Consider the following 19370-nt stretch of genomic DNA (forward strand, 5'->3'; position numbering starts at 1 on the left):
GCCTGGTTACGTATATCAGGTTTTAAACCTAAGCTGCAGCAAACATTGTAAAATGCCTCTTTTGATAGATAACACCTTTTTTGGCTTTGAGGTAGACCGAACTCTGGGAAAGATGAAGAAAGAGACAGAGGTAGCCAAATCTGTGGGAGCACTTTAAACTCCCACTAATCGTGGTTCCTTTAGAAGGCCTACATATAAGCAGGGAAATAAACCATCGGTCAGAACCATCTATCTCTTTTAGACAGCACTATCCAACCTCTCCTTGAAGAGGATTCTATAGAGGCACATATAGGGGCAACAATTGAAAGGGACGAGTGAAAGGCGCCTACACTCGCGCTACCCCCCTCCACATCAAAACAACGACTCTTGTCTCATTCCTCCCATACCCCACCCCCCACCCTGGATCATTCAACACATGTCTGAGGAAGTTAACAATTTTTTTTCCCAAAATGGCAGAACCTAACAGATCACTGGGTGTTGGATATTATCCAGCATGGGTATTACCTGTAGCTCATAAACACACCTCCAAACATACTACCTCACAACCACAAACTCTGTAGAACTCCTACAATTACTAAATCAGAAAGTGCAGACTCTCCTTCAAAAAGGGACAGTAGAAATAGTCCCAATTCATCAGAGAGGAACAGGAGTATTTTCACCATATTCCTTATCCCCAGAAAGGACGGATCACTTCAACCAATACTGGACCTCAGACCGTTAAATCAGTGCAATCTATCAGAACAATTCCATATGGTAATTCTCCAACCTCTGTTATAACAAGGAGACTTCATGTCTGCATTGGATTTGAAGGATACATATTTCCCATCCCAATGCATCCAGCCCAGAATATATCTCAGATTTGTAATACAGGGAAGACATGACCAGCTCAAAGTACTCCCTTTTGGAGTAACAACTGCATCTTGTGTATTCACAAAATGGCTGATGGTAGTTACAGCACATCTACGCAGACAGAGCATTCATGCCTTTCCGTATCTGGATAATTGGCTAATCAAGTCCAGTTCGCTCCAGCTATGCATTCAGCACATTCAAACGACACTTGATCTTCTTCACGAGCTAGGTTTTACCATCAGCATACAAAAATCGCATCCTCAATCATCTCAGATACAATTATATTTAGGGGCTGTTCTCAGCACACACTAAGGAATGGCCTACCCAAATGCACTCAGGATTCAAAACATATTAACCCTCTTGCTGCAGTTACACCCCAGCCAATAGATAACAGTGAGAACAATTCAGAGAATTCTAGGGATGATGGCTTCTTACATGTACCACATGTAAGACTGTACATGTGCCCGCTGCAAGAGTGCCTGGTGAGTCAATGGACTCAATCACATGGTCAACTCCAAGATCTAGTGTTGGTAGACAGCTACACACATCATTCTCTGCAATAGTGGAACACACAAAATCTGTTGAAAGGATGGCTGTTTCTAGACACTGTTCCTCAGATCACTCTTACAGTGGATACATCTCTCAGGCTGGGGTGCTCACCTACACAAGCTGTCAATACAAGGACTTTGGGACTCCACACACAAAGCCCTACACGTCAACTATTTGGAACTCCAAGCCATTCATCTAGCATTGAAAGCTCTTCTGGTTCACCTTCAAAGCTAAGTTGTCTTAGTCCGGACGAACAACAGCAATGTTTCCTTTAATGGAAGGTAATATTTCTAGTAGAAATCACTTCACTAAGATGTGTGTGTGTGTGAGCTTCAGGCATTAACCTTAGAGGAACCCTTCTTCCATATTCATAAAGAAGTGGTAGTCCTGTGAACCAATCCCAAATGTCTTCCAAAGGTTGTCTCTACATTTCACCTAAATCAATCAGTTGAATAACCGGTTTTCTTCCCACAACCTGAATCCGTTGCAGAAAGAGCTCTGCACATTTTAGATGTTAAAAGGTGATTAATATATTATGTTGACAGAACTGAAGTGTTTTGTAAAACCAAGCAACTCTTTGTTGCTTTCTCACCTTCACACACATGAAAGGCTATATCTGAAGCGGGCAGGTCAAGGTGGATAATAAAATCTACCCACACCTGTTATGCTAAAGCTAAAAGAACTTTACCCACACCTTCTAGAGCACACTCGATTCATAAAGCAGATGCATCTATGGCATTTTTGAGTAATGTACCAACTGCTGAAATGTGTAAAGCAGCCACTTGGTCAAATCCACACACTTTCACTAAACACTATTATGTGGATGTACTAGCACAACAACAAGCAAATGTTGGGCAGGCAGTACTTCATACTCTTTTTCCAAACACCTGCAAAACCCACAGGTTAGCCACCGCTTTCTGGAGGGCACTGCGTTAGTCTATTCAGAGCATGTATATCTACAGCCACACATACCATCAAATGGATTATGTTACTTACCATGTAAGCATCTGTTCATGGCATGCAATGCTGTGAATTCACATGCGTCCGCCCTCCTCCCTGGACACCCGTGGTTGTTGCACTACTTTATTACACTTTATTTGATTTGCATGGACATCTTTTCAAAACACTACACACACTCCATTCTCACCTGACTGCCAGAAAACAATCTAACAATGCCCATGCGTTCTATCACCAAAAGGAGGGGGGGGGTCACTTAAGCTTGTGACTCCAGCAGCTTCTTTTAAGAAAAACAACTTGGACACAGCCGGACCAGACACTAGACGGCAGGAGTATGCAGCACATGTGAATATACAGCACTACATGCCACAAACAGAAGTTTTTTTTTTTTTTTGGGAAAAGTCTAGGTCCAAAAAAAAGCATAAGAAGTCCAAGCAGAACTCTGGCCCCTTCCTGCCACTGCCATTGTCGATCTCCAGAAAAGATGCTATGGCGTCAGTGTACCACTCAGTGTCCCATTCCACCGAAGGGACGATTCTAAACCTGATTCTGATGCACTCTGACTTTCCAGGTCCATCAGCGACATCACAACATTTTGAAGCCTTCAGGGAGCCCATGCTCCCAATCTTTGGCATGCTTCAGGTTTCCCCTGGTGTGCCTTGGGCCCAAGTGATCGCAGGAACCTCCAATCAAGTGACTGCTGGTAGATCCGTTTTTGACGCCATCTGTGCCTCTCAGGCCCTCTTCAAGGTCCACACTGGCGTGAATGCAGATTTTGGTTCCAGTGCCAAAATCTGTGTTGGTCCTGTTGACACCGGTATTTATGCCACCAGCACTGGAGGAGGATTCACAACCTTTTGTGGTGTCAAACTCGACGGGCAGATCCATCTCTACTTTGGCTGTGCCACCATGCCAGCAACGTGCAGCCAGTACTCAGTTCTTCCGATACAACACAATTTTTGCTCACAGGCACTGCACCATTGTTTTTGGCCCACACTGCAACCAGAATCAGCCACACTGAGACAATACTGTGGGTGATGGGAACTCACTATTGCAAGATGCCAAAGGAATGGCTACCTCTACCAATATTGGGTTGCTTCTGACTGTACCTGCAATTGAGGATATCGCATCTTTTGCCATGGGCATCGGAAGAGCTGCTGAAGTTCTTCACCTGCACTCCCCTGCTATGGAGGTAAAAATGATGTCCTTTCTGAGTCCCTTCAACCTGGGCAGGCACCTTGCAAACCTTCCGCCTTTCAACAATGCCCTCACTGACAGGCTGTTGGGCACTTGGGGTAAACCATGTTCTGGCCCTGCAGTCAATCATCAAGTTGCATGTTGCCATTGATCAGCTCCAGACAACCTTTTTTTTAAAAAAATTTTTTTACCCTACTATCCAACCCCTGAGACCTTGGTGGTGCAGGTGACCATCAGTGGTGTGAATCCTAATACTTTTCTGACTACTCCTCCACACAAAAAGTCAAAATGTATGGGGACATAAAACACTTCATCTGTCAGCCATGCCTGAGGTCAGTTTACACTAACTATCTCCTGGGACGTTACACCCATGTGTTCTGGAGCAGGGTTGGTGGGAATCTTACAAACAGTCCCAGAAGACTTCCTTGTCCCCAACCATTCAGGTTGACTGGAATGTGGTGATGTTTGTTGTCTGATTGGGACTAGATTACACTATTTGTTTAGTAAGGGCAGTTGGTACAAGTGTAGTGCTTCGATGAGGTTTACTGGCTTCTTGGAGGCCAAGCCTTTTGATGGCTCCTTCCTGTTCTTGAAAAGGCGGACTCGGCCAAAGGAACATTGTGAGGAGAGTTGAGGCAAGGCAAGCTCCTTGAGCCATGTGACATCCGTTCAGCAATCTCTACAATAGTTTTGCCCTTTTCAGGGATATGACACAGGCCTAGACTATCAACAGTGACAGGCTCCATTGCCTGCAGATGAGCCATTTTGAGATCTGGCCATTGCCCCAACAAAATGCACAGACCATCAGGAACAACACACGTCTTGGTCCCCCTGCCCTCTGGCAGCAACTTCAAACCTGTGTGTTCTACACAACCATCCTATAGGAGGCAAGATCCACAACTTTTTCCGGGGGAAGCACAGAACGTCATATCCGACAAATGAGTTCTTCAAATCATCCAACAGGGTTACACCTTGCTGTTCCTTTTCAACATGCTGCACCTTTGACCTACATCATCTGGAGAAGAGCTACCCTCAGTTGCTTTTTGACTGTTTTTTTTTACCCTTTTGTTGAAGTTTTTTTTACCTACTTAGTGCATCGAGATGTCTTCCTGCAAGACCGTATCCCAGCCATGTGTCTCTTGTCACCACATAATTTCAGTGATGGATCCACACCTCGTGTGCTTGTGTCTGGAGCGCATTACAACCCAAAGTTGTGCTCTGAGTGCCAGGCCATAAACCCGAAGGCTTAGAGGGAGTGGTCACTAAAACTCATAGTGGCCCGGCTCTCAGCTCCACGTCACTCCCGGTCTCGTTTTAGAGAAAGGTCATCACTGCTCACCCCACACCAAATTTTTTGTATATTCAGGTCACAAGAAGAAGTCTAAGAAGGCCAAACGTTCTTAAACTTCACCCTGTTGCTTGGACAATATGATGCAGGAGGAGGGGCGACGCTCTGGACCTTTGTCCACTTGCGTCTGGGTTGGTTCAGTTCCTCCCTGAATTTCCAGGAGCCGAGCCCCCCCTGCCCAATAGAGTTTTACAAGTCCATGTGCCTCATTTTTGGGCAGTCCTACCCTCCTGTGGTTCTGTCAGGCCCACTGAAGTTGGAGGGAGCCCCCTTGGGTTTCACGGAGAGGCAGCGTGCTCCTGGTTTGCGTAGCAATGTAGGAGAGAAGGATCTTTCTCCAGCTGAGTTCTTATGGATCCTGGGGGTGGAGGCGAGGGCCAGCTGGGCGGAGCGGAGTTGTCTGGAGGGAGTGGAGAAGAAGAGCCAGTTGGTTGGGGTGGGCGGGTCCAATGTTGTGTAGGGCCTTGTGTGAGTGTGTGAGAAGTTTAAAGGTAATTCTTTTGTTGACCGGTAGCCAATGGAGGTCTCTAAGATGTGTGGTAATGTGGTTGTGACGGGGGATGTCCAAGTTGAGTCTAGCAGCAGCGTTCTGGATTCTCTGGAGTCTTGTTTGGAGTTTCTTGTTTGCCAGCATAGTGTGTTGCCGTAGTCAAGCTTGCTGCTGACAACTGTCTTGGTGACTATTCTTGTTGCCTCAGTGGGGATCCATTTGAAGATCTTTCGGAGCAGGCGAAGCGGGTGGAAGAACAATGAGACAGCGTTCACTTGGCAGGCCATTGAGAGCGAGGAGTCAAGGATGATGCCAAGGTTGCGTGTGTGGTCAGTGGGTGAGGGGGGGGGGGCCTGCGAGCTACAGGCCACCATTAGTCGTCCCAGGCAGAGGGGGAGGAGCCCAGAATGAGGACCTCAGTCTAGTCGGAGTTGAGCTTGAGACAGTTGTTTTTCATCCAGGCGGTGACTACCTTCATTCCATTGTGTAAGTTGTTCTTTGCTGTTGATGGTTGAGATTTGGTCATAAATGTCCTGATTCTTGCGGTGGAAGAAAGTGGTGAGGTTGTTGCAGAGGTCTTGGGAGTGTGCGATGTCTGCTGTTTTGTGCTGGGTTTGATTAATTCTTAGACCACGGTGAAGAGTTCCTTGCTGTTCGCTTTGCTGCGTTCCTGAATGGGCGATTTTCTTGCTGTTCTGATGAGGTGGTGTGCGGTGACAGGGGTTTTAAATGATTTGTGGTCTGCCATGCTTTTGCTGCTTCTTCCCTTTCTCTACTGTCATCTGCAGGTGTGCTTGGATTTTTGAGAGTCTGGGTGAAACCAGCTGGTTTTCTTGTGCTGTTGATTGTTGGAGGATTTCTTGGGGGGTGAGGGGGTAGAGTGTTTGCACAGTCGGAGTTCTATTGGTGGAGGTTGCAATCTGAGGTGTTATCATCGCAGTGTCCGGTGGGCGTGGCGGAGGGCCTCGGTGAGTTGGACTTCAGAGACCTTGCTCCAGTTTCTGCTAGGGTGATGGTGGTGGGCGTGGTGGCGTTCAGTGCTCTTGTTGAAGAAGTGGACCCAGTGGTGGTCAGTCCAGTGTACTAATGAGGTGTGTGAGATGGAGATGTTGTTGCTGGTGGAGAAGACTGCATCAAGGGTGTGTCCTGCTGAGTGGGTTGGGGAGTTGACCAGTTGTTTGAGTCCGAGGGTGGTGAGATTCTCTAGTAGGGATGAGGTGTTCTGGCCGCTGAGGTTGTCTAGATGGAAATGATGGCTCAACGCCAAATCTTCTTCGCCAGGGACCTTGCTCCCACACTGTATCCTACCCTTAAACCTATAGGTATGGGTATGGTGAGAGAATGGAGTATTCGCTGGACCCTTTAAAATTCCAGCTAGAAGATGCTGAAATGGACTGGGCTCAGGAATTGAGCAAAATTGAGCAAAACCAGTGGTCTTGACACTTCCCCTGATGCTGGCATGCTTCGCCCCCCCCAAACCTACCGTGGTGAGAAGAGCAGACGAGGTCCTGGGCCTCAAGCTGCCTTCCGTGACTGTCAGGACTAACCTGACTGAGGTGCTTCAGCCCAGGACTTCTAAGTCTGAACCCCTGTTACCATTCAATGAAGCCCTTACTGATGTCTTGCTGGGGATGTGGTCTAAACCCAGCACAGGGGCTCCTGTCAACAGGACAATCGCCCGCTGCCCTAGGGCTGCACCTAACGACCCTAAATTCATAACCCAGCATCCTACACCTGACAGTTTAGTCATCCAGGCTTCTTCCTCTTCTGGTGCATTTCCTTCCGCACCCCTAGACAGGGAATCAAAACGACTCGACCAACTTGGGAGGAATATGCTCTCTTTCGCTAGTCCTGCGCTGCGGTCCGTGAACACAGCATGCCTTTTGGGCTGCTGTTCCCATACTTTATGGGTTGCAGTCGTGCAGGTGCTGGCACAGGTCATTCTATCCCAAGCCGTTGCTAATGGGAGAGATGCAGCCAAGTTCACAATTCATTGTGGGCTAGGCACGACCAACTCACTAGGCAGATTGGTTGTCTCGATGTTGGCCTTAGGGGTGCAATGCTTGGTTAAAGATGTCTGGCTATTTGGCAGGGGCAGGGGGAGAGAGGGATTATGTCCAGCAATTGCTTATAGACTTGCCTTTTGATGGCACCCATCTCTTCGGTGACAAAACAGACTCCGTGCTTGAGCGTTTTAAGGAGTCCTTGGCCTCACAGGTGCTCCTCGCCCCCCTCAGTCTGCTTTTCGCCCCTTTCGTGTCCACACCCAACCATGTCCATTTCCCTCCAGCCACTGTGCAGCACATGCTGCCCAGCCTGGATCAGGGAGCCAGCGGTCAGCCCAGTCCAACACCAAGACCTCTCCCTCCCACCAGCTGCAGCCTCTAAACCTTCCTAGTCTGTAGCTTTATCACGGACCAGTTGGAGGCAGGCTTTGCCATCACCTGTTCCACTTGGAATCCATCACGACGGACAGGTGGGTTTTTCAAATCATCTGAAGGGGCTACTCCCTCCCCTTTAAGACTATCCCTCCATCCATGCCACCATCCTACGATCGGATGATGGAGGATCACTTGGGACTTCTGAACAAGGAAGTTAAGGCTCTCTTGGCCAAGGGAGCCATAGAAAGGGTTGTGCCAGAAGGTAGGTCATTATAATTTCCGCTACTTTCTGGTACCCAAAAAAGGACAAGGGCCTCCACCCTATCCTAGACCTCCGGTCCCTCAATCTCTTCCTCAGAAAGGAGAAATTCAAAATGCTCACTCTGGCTCAGGTCCTATCTGCCCTGGAGACTGGATGGTAGTGTCGGACTTGCAGGACTCCTACTTACACATTCCCATCCTGCCTGTCCACAAACGTTAGTTGCGCTTCGTGGTAGGTCACAAGTACTTTATTTAACCTACTCCCCTTTGGCCTTACCAGCACCCCTCAAGTGTTCATGAAATTGAAGGCAGTGGTCGCAGCTCATCTGCCCAGGCTAGGGGTTGCAGTCTTGCCCTACGTCGACAACTGGCTGTTGAAAGCAGGTTCGCCCCAGGCGGTCATCTCCCACCTCCAGACTACGGTGAACCTCCTGCATTGATTGGGGTTCACTATAAACGTTCCAAAGTCACACCTGACTCCCTCTCAGATGCTCCCTTTCATCTGAACTGTTCTGGACACAGTGCTGTTTCAGGCCTATTCTCCAGAGCGGCGAGTCCAGGACATTGAGGCTATGATACTGATGTTTCAGCCTCTGTCCTGGGTTTCAGTGACAATGACTTTAAGGCTGCTGGGCCTCATGGCCGCCTACATCCTGCTGGTCACACATGCCAGATGGCATATGCGGGCTCTGCAGTGAGACCTGAAGTTCCAATGAGCACAGCATCTGGGGAATCTCTCTGACATGGTCTGGTCCAGATGTCAGAGAGAACTGTGGAAGATCTGCAGTGGTGGCTTTCGAACCGCGATTGGGTCAATGGCAGATCCCTCTCCCTTCCGCAACCAGATCTGACAGTAGTGACAGATGTGTCATTCCTGGGATGGGGCAGCCAATTGGAGGAGGCGGAGATCAGATACATCTGGACTCCAGCGTAGTCAGGGCTCCGCATCAATCTTCTGGAGCTCAGGGTGATCGGGCTTGCATTCAAAGCACTCTTTCCTTTTCTTAAAGGGAAAGTGGTGCAGGTGTTTACGGACAACACCACCTCCATGTAGCACGGCAACAAGCAGGGCAGAGTGGGATCGTGGACCATTTGTCAGGAGGCTCTGCGCCACTGGACATGGCTGGAACGTCAGAGCATATCACCGGTGTTCAACATCTGGTGGGTGCTCTGAACGTCAGAGCGGACAAACTCAGCTGTCAATGCATGGTCAATCACCAGTGCAGTCTCCATCCGGAGGTGGCTCATGGTCTCTTTTAACAATGGGGACAAGCCTTGGTTACATCTGTTCGCCTTCGCAGAGAATGCACAAAGTCAGCTGCTTTGCACGCTGGAGTTTCCAAGGTGGCACTTGCTTGGTGATGCTTTTCGTCTTGAGTGGAACTCAAGCCTACTATACACCTTTCTGCCAATACCACTTCTGCTCAGTTCTCAAGAAGATCAAGAACAACCTGGCCCAAGTAATCCTTGTGGCTCCGGACTTTGCACGAAGAGTATGGTATCCTGAGATTCTGAGCATGGCCATCAATCCTCCACTCAGACTGCCTTTTCGGGAGGATCTTCTGTCGCAGGAGACAGTTCTTCACCCAAACTTGTCCAGTCTCCACCTTCTTGCATGGAGATTGAGCGGCAGTAGTTGACCTTGTGCCCGAAATCTGCAATGTTACCTTGGCAGCCAGGCGTCCCTCAGCAAAACTGTATATGCCTGTCATTGGAACACATTTGTGGCATTGGGTATCAAGTCTGTTGAACCCCCTCTCCCCCTACCCCCCCCCCCCCCCCCCACCACCCCCCTTCTGCACCTCTGTCTGAGGTTCTTTTGTTTGTACTCTCTCTTGCTCAGCAGGGCTCTACTTTGGGCATCCTTAAAGGTTGCCTGTTTGCCATCTCTGTATTCCTCAGACTACCAGACCAACCTTCCTTGTTTAAATCTCACATTGTTGGGAGGTGCCTCAAGGGTCAGACCCACAAGTTTCCACCTACCCCAGTCATAATGCCCCAGTGGGATTTGATCTTGGTACTCGCTTACCTCATGTGTGCTTCCTGTGAACCCCTTCATAATTGTCCTCTTCTGCTTCTCACTTTAAAGACAAACAGCCTTCTTGTAGCCATCACTTCTGCTCATAGAGTGTGCTGCAAGCTCTTTCCTCGAAACCACGCTTTGTTTCTGTCATCCTGACAAATGGTGTTTCATACCAGGGCCTCTTTTCTCCCCAAAGTGGTCACACCATTTCATGTAGGCCAGTCCATCACCTTTTTAATTTTCACCCTGCCACCCCTCCCCCTCGCCCCCACCAACCCCCCACCACCATCTTGTGAAGAGGAGAGACTCCACCGTCTAAATCTAAAAAAAAGAACATTGGCGTGCTACCTCAATTGTACCAAAGACTTCAGGTGGGCGATTAACTCTGTTGGTTATGTGGGTGGAATGGTCGGGCAGTGCATAAAAGGACCATCTCTAGATGGGTTGTTCCCTGCATCAAAATGTGCTATGCTTTGGCTAAGAAGCAACCCCTGAGTGTTAGCGTGCTCACTCTACCCAGAGCAACAGCTGCAACTAGTGCGTTAGCATGTGGAGTTTCAGTCCTGGACATCTGCCAGGCAGCAACGTGGGCTTCCCTGCACATGTTCACTAAACAATACTGCCTGGACAGTCAGGTCTGCAGGGATGGCTAATTTGGCCGTTCGGTCCTACAGGATTTCTTTGTATGTATTGCTTGGGTATCTAGTCTAAGGTAAGGAATCTGCAACTAGAAGTCTGTATCAGATGAGCAAGTTACTTACCCTCAGGAACAAATTATCTGGTAGACATATGCAAACTGATTTCTAGGGACAGGGACTCCCTTTGAGGTCCATTGTTTTGGTGCACCATTCTTGGCGTTCTCATGGCTCTGCGCTTCTGGCATGGAAAGCCATTAAAAGAAGTGGGCTTGATCGGAAGGGTCGAAATGGGCAGGATCGGAGGGGCACGACGTGCTCCTACTTTTTTAATTTATGAAAAAACATTCCCTTCTTATTAAAAGACAACGGTCCTATGACGTAAACTCCGATCGTCCAAATGCTTCACCTTCAGTTTCATTCAAGTAGTCTCCTGTGCTGTGAGACCGAGGGAGGGGCAGGCAGTTTATCAATAAACAGGCCTTCTTGCCAGGGTGCCTCCTCGCCGAACAAAATTCAAATGCGCACAATGAGTTAATCAACAAATGTAAAGGGGTCTTGGGAGCAGGTACTGATTTAACTGATCGAATCACATGAAGCTTTGTGATGACAAAGGTTTAATCTTTTCAATTGGTAGTGCAAGGGAGTTACCAGCTGAGCGGTGCAGTGTGCTTTTCAGGGCAGTTAAATTAAAATAAATCATTACCTACAGTCTGGGTATACGGTCTGGGCACTGTTTTATCTGAAACCTTTTTGCACATTTAGTAGCAGTCTGTCTTATACTGCCTTTAATGCAAGTTTAACATAATGACTTACATTTTCTCAGTGCTTCCTTTCACAAACTGGGCTCTTGTAGCACTAACACACAAGCCACAGTTCTCCTTTGCACCTACCAAGACTTCATTCTGTGGCTTTCTGGTTACACACAGACCTCTTAGTGCATTAACTAATGGAGGTTTCATAATGCACAATAGTGCACCTACCACTGATTAGCCTAACGTTTGTATTTAATTTTTGTTTAATCCATGAGTTGTTATATATGTAGCTACCTGAAGGAGAATATTTTAGCTGCACCTTTGACCACGCCCACACACTGGTTGACCTCGCCCTCCATTGAATGCAGCAGCACAATTCCCATACCTTATATATATATATATATATTTTTTTTTAATGCTTTTCGACCGCTGTTTAAAGCAAATTAAGTCTGTGCGAGAGAGGGTTATGGAGAGACGAGAGACACTTTCCCAGGTGGTAGTGTGGGAATCTTAGGCAGAGGTCATTGTTGGGGGGGGGGGGGTTGTTAGGGGGAGGGTGATATTTATTTAAGATTGTCGCATGTGGCACCATCAGCGCTAAAGCCGGCCCTGATTTCCAGGTAGTGGCTGGTGTCACCACATACACCAGCACGTCAGCAGCTTCACGTGTTTTTTTTTTTTTCCACGTTCCTCAGCCAGTGGGATGGTCTACCCGCTGGAAATTAACTGATTGAGAAATCAACAGTGTGTGTTAAGAAACAGCCATGGAAGACAAACCTCCTCCCGCCCTGAGCAAGCAGTGCAGCTGAAATCAGGCTTTCCATTCTGTAAACTAAGTGCTGCAGGCGGGTGTGTTCGAATAAAAGCATTTAATCTTCTTTCTCTGTGGTTCTCACTCTGTCCCCTGCAGGAGCGCATAAGACCGAAGCAATGCCTATTGGCATTTCCCCAATGTTTTTATTTTTTTGAGTAAAATACTTTAATCTGATAGACTTCTAGCTGCAGATTCCTTATCTTAGAATTCCCTGGCGTCAGCTTCGAATCTGGAATTTTTCTGCTGAGCAGTACCCTGCGCGTGCCGTTGGGTGGCGTCGTTCGGATCCGTGTGTGTCGTTCAGATCCACGTGCGTCATCCGGCTCCACGTGGCGTCGTTGGATCCGTCTGTGACATCACGGTCTTCAATATAGGGACCACCCCAGCACGTGTAGTTCTTTTCCTTCCGCACCGGTTAAACGCAGATCCGGAAAGAGCTACCCTTTTTCTTTGACATTTGTCAAGGTTTTTCAGCTTGATTGTTTGAACATGTTTTCTAGAAAGACTGGATTCAAACTGTGTGGATCCTTGACATGCACCACACGGAGTGTCTCTCTGGTATTTGGAAAAGGATCACGACTCGACTTCGTGTTCCGGCTGTCGGGCCATGGCTCCGAAGGCCTTGAGGGAGAGATCCCTCAAACTTCTTGCTGCCCGACAGCCCTCTTCGGTCAGCGCGACTCAGAGGAGGTCACGGTCCCTCAGTAGGAGGAGGTTGTGGCACTGCTCCCGGAGCCCCAAGTTCTCTTCCTCGCATTCAGGGCCATCTAATCATTCAGATAAGAGGCACAAGAAGAAGTCCAAGTGGACTTCGACTTTGCCAAGCCTGTCGGCCAACAAGGCATCTAGGGAACATCGACATTCCGAGCGCGGAGCAGTTGCCAGGGCCAACTTTGTATTTTCCCCCTTTTTCCAGGGATTCGAGTGATCCCCCCCCCCCCACTCAATTAAAGGAATTTTACAAGGCCTTGTGCCTTGTTTTTGAGCGGGCTGCACCTTCAGGTGGGTCTTTGGGCCCTGCGGGATCAGCAGGGGCACCAAGGGAATCGACATCGGCAGCTTCGGCGCCGTTGGGGACCCCAGGATCCATTAGCAGATCCGGACCAGCACCAGTCCCACACAGTTGACCTCCTTTGGCGCCAGGTCTGACGTTGACGCTTCCTCCACCACCGGCACCCACTGGTGGCAGCCCCATCCTCATTCCGGATGATCCGGAGCCGGAGAGACGTACAACGCCGACTCCGACATTGCCAATTAGGCCCAGATCATTGCCTGAGCCTTATTTTGAACAGCCAGGTACAGTAGAGGAGCGGGAGGGGTCTGAGGACCCTTTGGAGTGTGAATTGGAGCAAGAGCAGGACTGGTCTGAGGATCTAGGGGAAGCCAGTGAACTGGACACGTCTCCAGATACTGGCATGCTCGGTCCTCCTAATGTGGCTACGGAGGAGGGAGCTTCTTATGCTATGGTGGTGCTTAGGGCAGCTGAGGTCTTGGACCTAAACTTGCCCACGGTGCCAGTCAGGACGAATCTCCTGACAGAGGTGCTTCAGCCGGGGGTGACTGCATCAAGGCCGATGTTCCCCTTCAGTGAGGCCCTAACCGTCGTCCCTCTGGGAACATGGTCCAAACCCAGCACAGGGGCTCCTATGAATAGGACGGTCGGCCGCCCCCATAGACCTGCTCCATACAACCCTAGTTTCCTTACCCAACACCCCACCCTGGAGAGCTTGGTGGTCCAAGCCTCCACTTCCCATGGTGCCTTCCCTTTCACTCCCCCGGATAGGGAACCCAAGAGGCTGGATCAGCTTGGAAAGAATGTTTTCTTCCTCCAGCCTGGCATTGAGGTCAGTAAACACCTCTTGCCTATTGGGCTGTTTTTCCCATACTTTATGGGATACAGTGGCACAAGTGCTGCCCCAGGTCCCGGAGGGCGTACGGGACACTCACCCAGGCTGTCAAGGATGGGAGAGATGCAGCCAAGTTTAAAATCAGGTGTGAATTGAACACGACCACTCGCTGGGTAGAGCGATTGCGTTGACAGTGGCCCTACGTCGCCACGTCTGGCTACCTGCGACTGGCTTTTCAGGGGATGTCCAGTCAAGTTTGATGGACAATGCCCTTTGATGGCTCTTGCCTTTTTGGTGAGAAGGCAGACTCTGTGCTTGAGAGGTTCAAGGATTCTCGAACTACAGCCAGATCCTTGGGCCTCTCAGCGACGGCTTGTCAGCAGTCTGTCTTCCGTCCCTTTCAAGGCTTTGGAAGGGGCGCCGTACCACGTCAGCTACCGTCCTCAGGCTTCACACTATCCCGGGAGAGGACATGGTCATGGTACTGTCAGACCCAGAGGGTCTGACCAGCGGTCGGCCAGCACACAGCCCCCCTCCACTGCACCCAAGCCCTCCTAGTGTGGTTCTGCAGGACCATGTCCGTCCAGTTGGAGGGAGGATTCAATTTCATCTCCCTCACTGGCATTCCATCACAATGGACAAATGGGTCTTGCAGATCATATGGAAGGGCTATTCCCTCCCCTTCCAGTGTTTCCCTACTTCTATCCCTCCGACAAAAAATGGAGGACCATTTGGTTTTGCTCCACGAGGAAGTTATGGCTCTCTTGGTCAAGGGAGCTATGGAAAGGGTCAGAAGTAGGCAGTGGTTGTTATAACCGCTACTTTCTGATTCCCAAAAAGAAAAAGGGCCTTCGCCCTATCCTGGATTTAAGGGACGTCAATCTCTTCCTCAAGAAGGAGAAATTCAAGATGCTCACTCTTGCTCAGGTCTTGTCTGCCCTAGACCAAGGAGACTGGATGGTAGCATTGGACTTGCAGGATGCGTATTTTCACATCCCCATCCTGCCTGTCCACGGGCATTACTTGCGGTTCAAGGTGGACCACAAGCACTTTCATTTCACCAGTTCCCCTCGGGTGTTCACCAAAGTGACGGCGGTGGTGGCAGCTCATCTGCGCAGGTTAGGGATTTCAGTCTTCCCCTACCTAGACGATTGGCTGTTGAAGGCTCCGACGCCCCAGGCTCTCGTCACCCATCTCCAGACTACGGCGGACCTCCTGCATTCGCTGGGGTTCACTACAAATGTGTCAAAGTCACACCTGACTCCCTTTCAGACGCTCACTTTCATCGGAGCTGTTCTGGACACAGTGCAGTATCAGGCCTATCCTCCCGAGCAACGAGTCCAGGATATTTATGTTATGATACCGATGTTTTGGCCTCTATCCTGGATTTCGGTGAGACACTCTGAGGCTGTTAGGACTCACGGCTTCCTGCATTCTATTGGTCAAACATGCCAGGTGGCATATGAGGGCTCTAAAGTTCCAATGGGCACAGCATCAGGGGAATCTTACTGACGTGGTTCAGATCTCAGAGGGAACTGCAAAAGATCTGCAGTGGTTGTTAGTGAACTGCGATTGGGTCAAAGGCAGACTTCTCTCCCTTCCCCAACCAGATCTAACAGTAGTGACAGATGCGTCACTTCTGGGATGGGGCGGCCATATGGGAGAGGTGGAGATCAGAGGTCGCTGGTCTCCGGCGGAATCCGGGCTCCATATCAACGTGTTGGAGCTTCAGGTGATCCGGCTAGCATTAAAAGCATTTCTTCTTGTTGTGAAAGGGAAGGTAGTGCAGGTGTTCATGACTGCGCTTCTGGCGTGGGAAGTTATAGAAAAGAACTGACGTACACGCGCCGGGGTGGTGCCTATATAGAAGACCGTGATGTCACAGACGGCTCCAACGACGCGGACGATGCCACGCGGATCCAGACGACGCACCCGGATCCGAACGATGCCACCCGACGGCATGTGCAGGGTACTGCTCAGCAGAAAAATTCCGGATTTGAAGCTGACACCGGGGAAATCTAAGGTAAGGAATCTGCAGCTAGATCGTCTCTACCAGATAATTTGTTACCGAAGGTAAGTAACTTCTTCAATTCTAAGCTGCAATTAGAAATTACATTTTGGTACGTTTATAATTTACGTACCAATTTACGTACGAGCAAAGGGAAAAATTGTGTAGCACGCTTTTTGCTGCAGGAACTTGGGTAGTTCACAGCAAACTCATTGCAAATATATTCAATTTACCAGGTAAATGTCCTACTTTATTTTATCCATGAGAGGAAGTGGAGCGCTCCAAAAATAGTGTTTTAAGTGAAGCCCAAATTCACGGTGACCAGCCTGCCTTTTGAGGACTATTGCACGTTTAAAAATAAACACTCAGGTGCACAAAACTGTCATATAGCTTTTGATCTTTAGCCTTTGTCTTCTGAATCGTAGCATATGTGAAAGTGTATTTCTTGAGATGTACATAGTTAAGGCCAACAGTTTTGCAGCTGTATTAATTTGTTGAAATGTAAAGTAAGGAAAAACGTTTGATAACGAGCATTGTGGAATTTTCTAAAAATGTGGAAAAAATAAAATGGTGATTGTAATGTTTCTGTTGCAAAAATGTGTTTGTGTGTGAATAGTAAATCGAAGCAGTATGTGTGAAGTCATCCTACTCAGTGTGAATGCCATTTAAGATACATGTGCTGTTCCATTTTGAACACCTCAGTGCTTGATTAATATGATACATCTTCGGCACAGCTTCTATTTGCTGCTAATTAGTCCTGCTTGTTTGTCTTCCAATTGATCAGGAACAGTACGAGTTCTGCTACAAGGTGGTGCAGGAGTACATCGACGCATTCTCAGACTATGCCAACTTCAAATGAGCACAGAAAAGACAGAAGAGTTGCCTTCTTTCATATTTTGTAATATTCTGTTTAATATATCCAGAATTCTGTACATATCTTAACTGTTTTAGAGGTTGGTACCACAAGCTCCTTACTAGCTTGACATTTTATATGTAGCAAAGTATTAGCTGAGCTAGGTATTTTTAGTTTTTCCACTGAAATAGTTTGATGTTTGGATTACTAATGATGACAACATCTCTATCTCCTCCGCTAGAAAATTCATGCAGGCCATGATTTTGTCTGAAAACTGTTTCTTCATAGGAGGAACTCCTTTCAAGAAATGAAACAAAAATCATAATATCCTGGTTGACCAAACACAGCACTCTGCAAACTCTTGCTTTTCCTGATGTTACCAGTACTTTCGTTCTGTGTATATAAATGACTTGATTTGGACAAGAAGTGACCAGAACATTTGTGCCAAGAATTAAGGAAATCCCTCCCACCACAATTATTAGTCGTGAGGACATCCTGCATCAATTGCCAAACCGGATTAAGAACACGCAGAGCTTTTGTGCATCTCAGCAGACGTAATCCTGCTGTGGCTCTGTGTTCAGAGATGGGATAGAGATGCGGAATTGCTCCTTTGGACGTCATCATGATGAAGTTGCTGCAGCAGAACCGAACTTTGATGTAAATTTGTTTCACTGCAGTAGTTTCTGGTGTTTCCTTTTGTCCTACAAGAAAGACCGTCAATCCATTTCACTGCCCATGGTGGTTGATAAGGGCTCAGCTTGAGAAGCAGTGTTGATTAGGTTTCGATGTAGTAGCAGCCTGTTAGTCAAGTTCTTTAAGGCAGAACTCTCGAAGACCACGGTCTTTTCCTGAATTGTCCACTCCTATTTCCTGTCCTCCACCCCCTGCTGCACCCTCCAATCCTTGCATTCACTAGTGTGATATATGCGTCACCTGCGGTATTTCAAGCATGTCACTATTTCCATCAGCCTATAACTTTATAAGAGCTATTTATTGAGTAGAAAATCTGTCTCTGCAAAGACGTTGCATCAACTTGTGGTGATGTCGTTCTGGGATAAATAGATATCCTGTTGGTGCTTAGGTGATCTTTGATGCTTCATCCCTCGTTTTCTGAGCTCCACAATGGGATACCGTTTATCCTAACCCGGGTACATGTACATGCATAATGTGGTCCTGGAGAACTTACTCATTATTTCTTAACTGAGTGTTTTTTCTCATTTTTTCTATTTTCAAGGTTAAATTGTATCAGATACCGGACAACACAGTACCTGAATGTGTCTAGCGATTGTGTACACCTTTTCAGCTGTGTGCTGTTCACATGTGCCGGACCCTGACAAAGGTGGTCTTCCTTTCACAGTGCGACATCTGGTATATCATGAACAACCATGATCTGGGACATTTATTATAGAACATGTACGGGCCATCACATCACCCTCATCAGGTTTTGAGGGCTTTCGTTCACGTGGTTAAAGATGGCATATGTTTGACCCCGTGGAGGGAGATAATGACTTAAGCTAACCCCTGACGGAGAAGGCTGTTCCTCATCGACTATGGGTAAACAGTCGCTGTTCATTGCCCAAGAGACTCCCCAGCACAACAGATATTCAGGCAACTACCACAGCACAGGAGTGCTCTGTATCATGTAGCATTTAATCTGTTTGCATTAATAGTGTTAGAACTGAATAGTATGCCATTACATGGGAAAAGTACAGACGCTGTGTGAGCAACCTCCGAGTCTATACACGACCGAAGGGGTACGTTTGCTAGTGGTTGCGTGTGGTGGTGGTAGAGGTGTCCGAGGAAGTAGAAACATGTATGTTTCTTACATATTACATGCTTAACAAACCATACTTGGTGAAAGTACAGAAAACGCAGGCTATTTCCTGCATCCTAAAAACATTTTCTGAAAGAAGGTTTTAGTTTTTTTTTTTTTTGTTTCTTAATGTCTTATGTTGTCATTATACCATGCAGCCCTTCTTTGTTCTGATGGCACTTGGCAACCCATATGTATCCTTTTCCATAACAAATCTGGGTTATCTTTGTGAGGTGTAGCTATAACCTATTAAACCGCCTCTGAGGTTTATGAACTTTTCATCTGTGTTCCGATACTTTAAAGCAAAATGGCTTTGTTCAAAAAACCCTTTTCTCTCCGTAAAATAGACCTGTCAACGCCTGTCTTTAAACATAGGGACCACAGCAATCCAACCAGGATGTTAGGGTGCTAGAAATTCACATTAAATAGTTTTTGAGGACCACAGTAGCTTAGCTATAGGTAACCTAGACGGTAACAGTTGAATTATTGTGCACTCATTTTTCTGCTTATTGTTTGATGTATTCATTTATTTACATATTGTTCACTGATTTGGGTACGAGCATTGTAATAACACCTCCCTTGAATTAGGC

General features: G+C 47.8%; 1 protein-coding gene across 2 annotated transcripts in view; it reads left to right on the forward strand.

Annotated features, from left to right (window-relative positions):
* Positions 1-19059, forward strand: part of PTPRA (protein tyrosine phosphatase receptor type A) — a 570283-nt gene extending 551224 nt beyond the window's left edge. For both annotated transcript variants that reach the window (XM_069204801.1, XM_069204809.1), the window contains one exon: positions 16899-19059. In XM_069204801.1, the coding sequence (XP_069060902.1) occupies positions 16899-16973 (75 nt within the window). In that variant the 3' untranslated portion in view covers positions 16974-19059. The remainder of the gene's footprint in view (positions 1-16898) is intronic.
* The last annotated feature ends 311 nt before the right edge of the window (positions 19060-19370 follow it).

This window comes from Pleurodeles waltl, chromosome 1_2, assembly GCF_031143425.1.
Source record: "Pleurodeles waltl isolate 20211129_DDA chromosome 1_2, aPleWal1.hap1.20221129, whole genome shotgun sequence".
In the NCBI taxonomy this organism is placed as follows: domain Eukaryota; kingdom Metazoa; phylum Chordata; class Amphibia; order Caudata; family Salamandridae; genus Pleurodeles; species Pleurodeles waltl.